The following is a 6,957-nucleotide window of genomic DNA, read 5'->3' on the forward strand; positions in this document are numbered from 1 at the left end:
CTACAGAGAGAGGTTGAACAGGTTGGGTCTTTATTCTTTGGAGCGTAGAAGGTTGAGGGGGGACTTGATAGAGGTTTTTAAAATTTTGAGAGGGACGGACAGAGTTGACGTGGGTAGGCTTTTCCCTTTGAGAGTGGGGAAGATTCCAACAAGGGGACATAGCTTCAGAATTGAGGGACAAAGGTTTAGGGGTAACATGAGGGGGAACTTCTTTACTCAGAGGGTTGTGGCTGTATGGAATGGGCTTCCGGTGGAAGTGGTGGAGGCTGGCTCGATTTTATTATTTAAGAGTAAATTGGATAGGTATATGGATAGGAGGGGATTGGAGGGTTATGGTCTGAGTGCAGGTAGATGAGACTAGGTCAGGGAGAATGGTCGGCGTGGACTGGTAGGGCCGGACAGGCCTGTTTCCATGCTGTAGTTGTTATATGTTATATGTTATATGTTATGTTTCGGGTCGATTTCTTCTCTCCGGGGATGCTGCCTGACCCGCTGAGTTACTCCAACTTCGATTTAAACCAGCATTTGCAGTTCTTTACTACACATCCACGAGAAGCATTTTCTTTGAACGAGTTATCTCTCAGACCGTTTTACTACTGGAGGCACCCAGCAGGAACGTCGCCCATTCCTTCTCTCCAGAGATGCTGCCTGCCCCGCTGAGTTACTACAGCTTTTGTGACTATCTTCCTGGCGTTGATATGGATTTGATTTGGATACATTGGGGCGTCACTTACTCGCGTCGGATACGCTTGTATCGGGCGCCGCGCATGCGCCAGGCGTGTGATATTGATACAGTCCCATTCACAGAAACAGTTGCAAGGTCCGAGAATGCGCCGCGCACTGAGCTCACGGTGGCTGTTGGCGGGAGTCTCCTTGGCTGCAGGGGCCGGTTTAGGGGTTGGATACGGAGCCCACCGGCATCAAGATGCTCCCGATTCCTTCCTCCATTGCCCTGTGATCCCTATCCCGTCTGTAACCGCGGATGCCATTGCCAACGAGCCCTTGGTGCCAGTCAGTCCGGCACAGCTGACCCTCGGGCTCGGCAAGACGACCGAAATCATGAAATTCGGTTTCCCTTCTCTGTCCCACATCAAGACCCGCGAATCATACGTGTTGGCCTATGACCCACGCACCAGGAACGCCCTGTGGGTGCTGGAGCGATTGGACGCGGGCACGCTGGGCCTGACTGGCTCCGACCGCAGTCGTTGTGTATTTAGGGAGGATGAGTCTGTGCATGAATACCACCGAGCACAGAACGGCGACTTCAAAGGCAGCGGTTTCGACCGGGGTCACTTGGCAGCTGCCGGTAATCATAAGCACAGCCAGAAATGCATGGATGATACCTTCTACCTCAGCAACATAGTGCCTCAGGTAACCAGCAGGGAAGCATACAATTCCAGATCCTATAAATTCGAAACACAGACAGAAAGCTGGAAATGTTCAGCAGGTCGAGAGATATCAGTGGGGGAAGGACACACAGGGAAGGTTTGGAGGTTTAAGACACTTCACCAGAACCGGAATGGTGAGGTCGAACGATGTAAAGACAGGAGGTGGAGAGAAGAAAACCCAGGAAATGTTTGTGATAGGATGCAGACCCAAGTTGCCAATTATTTTTAAAACAATATGTTCAAGAGATAATTGAAACAAATGTACTGCGACATTTCGAACATCGAGCAGAACAGTATAGCATAGGAACATCCCACAATGTCTGTGCCAAACACGATGCCAAATTAAACAAATCTCCTCTGTATTGTGATCAATATCCCTTCATTCCCTGCATATCCGCGTACCTATCTAAAAGCCTAAAAAATGCCACTATCACATCTGCCTCAAACATCAAACACCATGTTCTGGGCACCCACCACACTCTTGAGTTTAAAAGAACTTGCCCCATACCAAAGGACCCCTTTCTACGTTGTATGATTTATTATTAATTATTTTTAAAATTCTGAAATAAGGCAAATTTATGATAAAATCATCGCCTTTTATAGTTGAAAACCAAGCTGCTTGAGAAAGACATACATACAGTCTGAAGCATAGCATTCCTTCAGTTTTGAGGGCAAGAAGTGAATCATGGTTAGATTCAGTGGGATATGTTCATAGAACAGGCAGTCTGGATCAACAATGGAATTTGTTTTCATTTCGGTAACTTGTTTTAATACTGATGTATATTAACTTTGCATTGAGAAATAAAACTGTTTGTGACCATGCAGTTGAATGATGAACCCCCACATTAAAACACAACTATATACTGTCTTTTAATATGCTCGATTTAGATTTGCTTCATTTCTTTCCTTTAGAATCCTGATTTAAATAAGAATGCCTGGAACAATCTGGAGAGGCATTGTCGGAGTCTGACCAAGTCGAATAAAAATGTGTACGTTTGCACGGGACCCCTTTATTTGCCGAGGTATGACTCTGACCCTTCCGTTGGGAGACTTACAACAGCAGATGTGAAAGTAGTGCTTTTGAGGAAGATCTCGTAGCAAGTACCCAGTTAGACAATAGACAATAGACAATAGGTGCAGGAGTAGGCCATTCAGCCCTTCGAGCCAGCACCGCCATTCAATGCGATCATGGCTGATCACTATCAATCAGTACCCCGTTCCTGCCTTCTCCCCATACCCCCTCACTCCGCTATCCTTAAGAGCTCTATCCAGCTCTCTCTTGAAAGCATCCAACGAACTGGCCTCCACTGCCTTCTGAGGCAGAGAATTCCACACCTTCACCACCCTCTGACTGAAAAAGTTCTTCCTCATCTCCGTTCTAAATGGCCTACCCCTTATTCTCAAACTGTGGCCCCTTGTTCTGGACTCCCCCAACATTGGGAACATGTTATCTGCCTCTAATGTGTCCAATCCCCTAATTATCTTATATGTTTCAATAAGATCCCCCCTCATCCTTCTAAATTCCAGTGTATACAAGCCCAATCGCTCCAGCCTTTCAACATACGACAGTCCCGCCATTCCGGGAATTAATCTAGTGAACCTACGCTGCACGCCCTCCATAGCAAGAATATCCTTCCTCAAATTTGGAGACCAAAACTGCACACAGTACTCCAGGTGCGGTCTCACCAGGGCCCGGTACAACTGTAGAAGGACCTCTTTGCTCCTATACTCAACTCCTCTTGTTACGAAGGCCAACATTCCATTTGGTGTTAGTTGATCGCAGACAGAGCAACGCATGGCTTTACAGCTTGGCGGAAAGTTCCCTGCTCTTCGTTACATTCAAGAGTCTTTCTGCAGAATGTGAACAGGATAGATTCTGCCCCAATGCCTTTGTTCACCAAATAGCTTTATAGATTGTTGAGATTCATATATTGAACTCGGGTGAGTTAAGGGAAGGTTGCCATCTTTGGTTAAGTGATGTGAAAAGGTGAATGAACACCTTGAGGAGGAGAAGGAGAAAGGGAATGAGTGTGACAAGAATAGAGCAACAGTACACTGCCAAATTCATATCTATCCTCCTCCGGAATTCTACAGCTCTTGCTCTGGGACCCAACACACAGTTGACCAGGAATGAGTGGGGGAAGAGAGGTCTTGCAATCTTAATGGAGTCTTGGGAGCTGGTTGCTGTTAGACACCAAGATATAGATGGAAATGGGAAATGAGCAATATTGCATTTTCAAAAAAACATCAGGTACAGTAAAATGGAATTCATATAAATTTTAAAAGAGGGTTGCTCCCCCTCAAATGTATTACCTACTTAAAACACAGAGAGCTGAAGGGCCTGTTTCTATACTGCACAAGTCTGAGTAAGTTTCGTTTCCATGTCAATTAAGGTGATAAATACTACATCACTAATGTGCTCTTTCTTGGCTGAGACATCAAACTGACGCTCTGTCTATCTTATTAATTTGGAGTAAACAATCCTGTGTCACTGCTGCAAGGAAAAGCAAGGAAATTCTCCTTGGCCAATATTTATCCCCAAAACAATACTAAGACAGGTTGGCTTGTTGCTTAAAAACCTTATTGTGTGCATATTAGTTGCAACACTTTTTGCATTACATCTTACATACTCCTTAAGCACTTTGCCTGTAAAAACACTTCGGGAGTTCCTGAAGTCATGAACGGGCCATAAAAATCTAAATTATTTTAAAATTGAGTTATGTGGTTATATTTTGATCAGGAAGGAATCTGATGAGAAGTTGTATGTTAAGTATCAAGTCATCGGGAAGAATAATGTTGCAGTTCCAACACACATCTTCAAAGTGGTGATACTGGAGAAACACAGCGGAGAAATTGAATTGCGGTCGTATGTGATGCCAAATCTGCCAGTTTTGGATAACGTTCCCCTTGAAAGTTTCCTGGTGCCAATTGAGAGCATTGAGCGGGTGTCTGGCCTTCTGTTTGTCAGCAACATTCTGAAAAGAACCAATAGCCTGAAAGCGATAACTGCCAGTAGTAAATAAATGGCAGGATGGACAATGACTGAGGTAGGAAATTATCAGGACAGAGGATAAAGATTTGTTCCTGAACAAATTGTACACCTTCCATTTATGGCTTGAATAAGTAACGTTTATCCTTAATTTCCAAATTACTTTATGTAGCTATACCTTGTTTGAATATTTTATGCGCCATTCTTGACACTATGATATTTGTTCATTTGAAATTATTATTAAATTCAAAACTGCAAAGAAAGCCCAATTAAATTATTGGAGTATTCTGTGTTTTTTTCTCAACCGAAATGTTATTCTAGGCATTATTGTGGCTTTCAGTGATCGGGTGGGGTGGTTCCTTTTCTTTAATTATTGTGGTCATTGGGGCCAGCATTTATTCACCATTTAGACATGTGAAAGAATAATGGTGGGCCTACTGTTTGTACCATCACAACTCATATGGTGGAGGTGTTACAATACAATATACAATACAATACAATATATCTTTATTGTCATTGTACAGGGGTACAACGAGATTGGGAATGCGCCTCGCATACGATGCAATAAATGAATTAGCTAGTCAGTACTAATTTAAACAACCCAATGAAACAAATTAGAACAGTTTTAAAACAGAATACAGTGCAAGTAGATCTGTGCCGGTTCACTGTGCGATGTGACCATCCAGCTCAGCAGGACCGGTTCATAGCAGCTATGGCCCTGGGGATGAAGCTGTTCCTGAGCCTGGAGGTGCGGGCATAGAAGGCCTTGTATCGTCTGCCCGATGGTAGAAGTTCGAACAGACTGTTGCAGGGGTGTGAAGAGTCATTGTGGATGCTGGTGGCTTTTCTGAGGCATCGTGTGTTGTAGATGCCCTCCAAGGCTGGTAGCTGTGTTCCGATGGTCTTCTGAGATCTATGGACTCCCCGCTGAAGAGCTTTCCACTCTGCCTCCGTGCAGCTGAGATACCACACAGGGATGCCATATGTTAGGATGCTCTCTATGGTGCAGCGTTAGAATGTTGTCAGCAGCTGTTGGGGTAGACCAGACTTTTTCAGTGTTCTTAGGTAGAACAGTCGTTGCCGTGCCTTCTTGACCAGTGCAGCGGTGTTATTGGACCATGTGAGGTCCTCCGAAATGTGAGTGCCCAGAAACTTGAAGCTGGACACTCTCTCCACACTGTCCCCGTTGATAAAGATCAGGGCGTATTCCCCATTGTGTTACCTACCACAGTGATACCTGATTTATAGCCTGATATATATCTGAGGCTTCTTTAGCAATTCTCCCTAAGCCTGCGATCCTCGCCACTTAGTGCAAGGTAAAACAAATGGTTGGCTTTGCCATCCCAGTGTATGTGGGAATCTGATGCTTCTTTGATTACTTTTTAAACCACCATGTCATCAAAACCAGTTATTTATGGAGTGGATTGATGTTTCTTTGTTGGTAGACACAAAATGCTGGAGCAACTCAGCAGGACAGGCAGCATCTCTGAAGAGAAGGAATGGGTGATGTTTCGGGTCGAGACCCTTCCTCAGACTGAGAGTCTGGGGAGAGGGAGACACAGAGATAAGGTAGTGCAAGGTGTGAAAATGAAACATCAAATGGGATGTGGCCCAAGGAAAATGTAGAATTGATCATTGTTAGCTAGGAGAAATGGTGACAATGAAGCATACAGAGATAAAATGTAATCAGGGGGAAAGTCAGACTGCTTGGAGAACTAGGAAGGGGGAGGGATGGAAAGAGGAAAAGCAAGTTAAAGAAGTCAATATTCATTCCGCTGGAGTGTAAGCTGCCCAAGCGAAATATGAGGTGTTTTTCCTCCAATTTGCGCTGGGCCTGTTTGGTATTGGGTTGTCTGGGCTTGAGTTATTAGCAGTAATTTCCAATCAATCCCTGTCAAAGGTGGTTGATGGGGTGAGGAGTGAGAGTTGCTGTGGTTTATCCAGATTAATTGATGTAAGTTTGAAAAAGGCAGTAGGCTGCATGAGTACATTATTCTCTTTTCTCAAATTATTTGGTAAATGAATAATCTACTTTTAATTCCCCCACAAGGCATTACACAGATAAGGTTGCGTGGAAATAAACAGCTAATATCACAATTTTGAGAATATACATTTCAAATTTGTAGTAGTGTTACTCAGAGTTTTACATTAAAGGCAAGACTTCAAATCAAATCTCCCATTGTGATCTTGAGTGTTGAAAAAAATCCCATGATTCTATTTGAAGAAGAATGAGAGTTCATCTAGCAACACAGTCCCTCAACCCCCCCCCCCACCCATTTTGTAAAAGTAAACTGCTTGATTAACTATTTGTGGCACTTGAAATATCTCAAATTCAGATGTACTTTTTCCGTCTCATTTTGATCAGTCTTTTGTAGAACACTGAAACATTAAGCAGTGTTTTACTCCCCAAAAACAATAAATTTGTGTGATGAAAGAAGGCACTGTAAAGTATTTTAACATTGTCATTGAACACTATGCATTTATTTACTCATAATTCTAATCTCCAGTCCTAACGAGTGGTTCAAAAATCAGACCACAGGGGCTCTGTTTTGACCCGGATATTTCTGTTACCTACATAGG

The 6,957-nt window shown here is 43.7% G+C and overlaps 1 protein-coding gene across 1 annotated transcript; it reads left to right on the forward strand.

The window, feature by feature from the left end:
- Positions 1 to 785: 785 nt before the first annotated feature.
- Positions 786 to 4,627, forward strand: endog (endonuclease G). Its single transcript, XM_078425921.1, has 3 exons — positions 786 to 1,371; positions 2,301 to 2,410; positions 4,129 to 4,627. Exons 1-3 carry the CDS (start codon positions 829 to 831, stop codon positions 4,409 to 4,411), a joined length of 936 nt encoding a protein of 311 aa, XP_078282047.1. The 5' UTR covers positions 786 to 828; the 3' UTR covers positions 4,412 to 4,627.
- Positions 4,628 to 6,957: the final 2,330 nt, after the last annotated feature.

This window comes from Rhinoraja longicauda, chromosome 31 (genome assembly GCF_053455715.1).
Source record: "Rhinoraja longicauda isolate Sanriku21f chromosome 31, sRhiLon1.1, whole genome shotgun sequence".
Lineage (NCBI taxonomy): Eukaryota > Metazoa > Chordata > Chondrichthyes > Rajiformes > Arhynchobatidae > Rhinoraja > Rhinoraja longicauda.

Coding starts and splice junctions, on each gene's coding strand:
- endog (XM_078425921.1), top strand. CDS start 829: ATGCGCCGCGCACTGAGCTCACGGTGGCTGTTGGCGGGAGTCTCCTTG. Junction 1,372..2,300: donor TCAGCAACATAGTGCCTCAG/GTAACCAGCAGG, acceptor TCTTTCCTTTAG/AATCCTGATTTAAATAAGAA. Junction 2,411..4,128: donor GGACCCCTTTATTTGCCGAG/GTATGACTCTGA, acceptor TATTTTGATCAG/GAAGGAATCTGATGAGAAGT.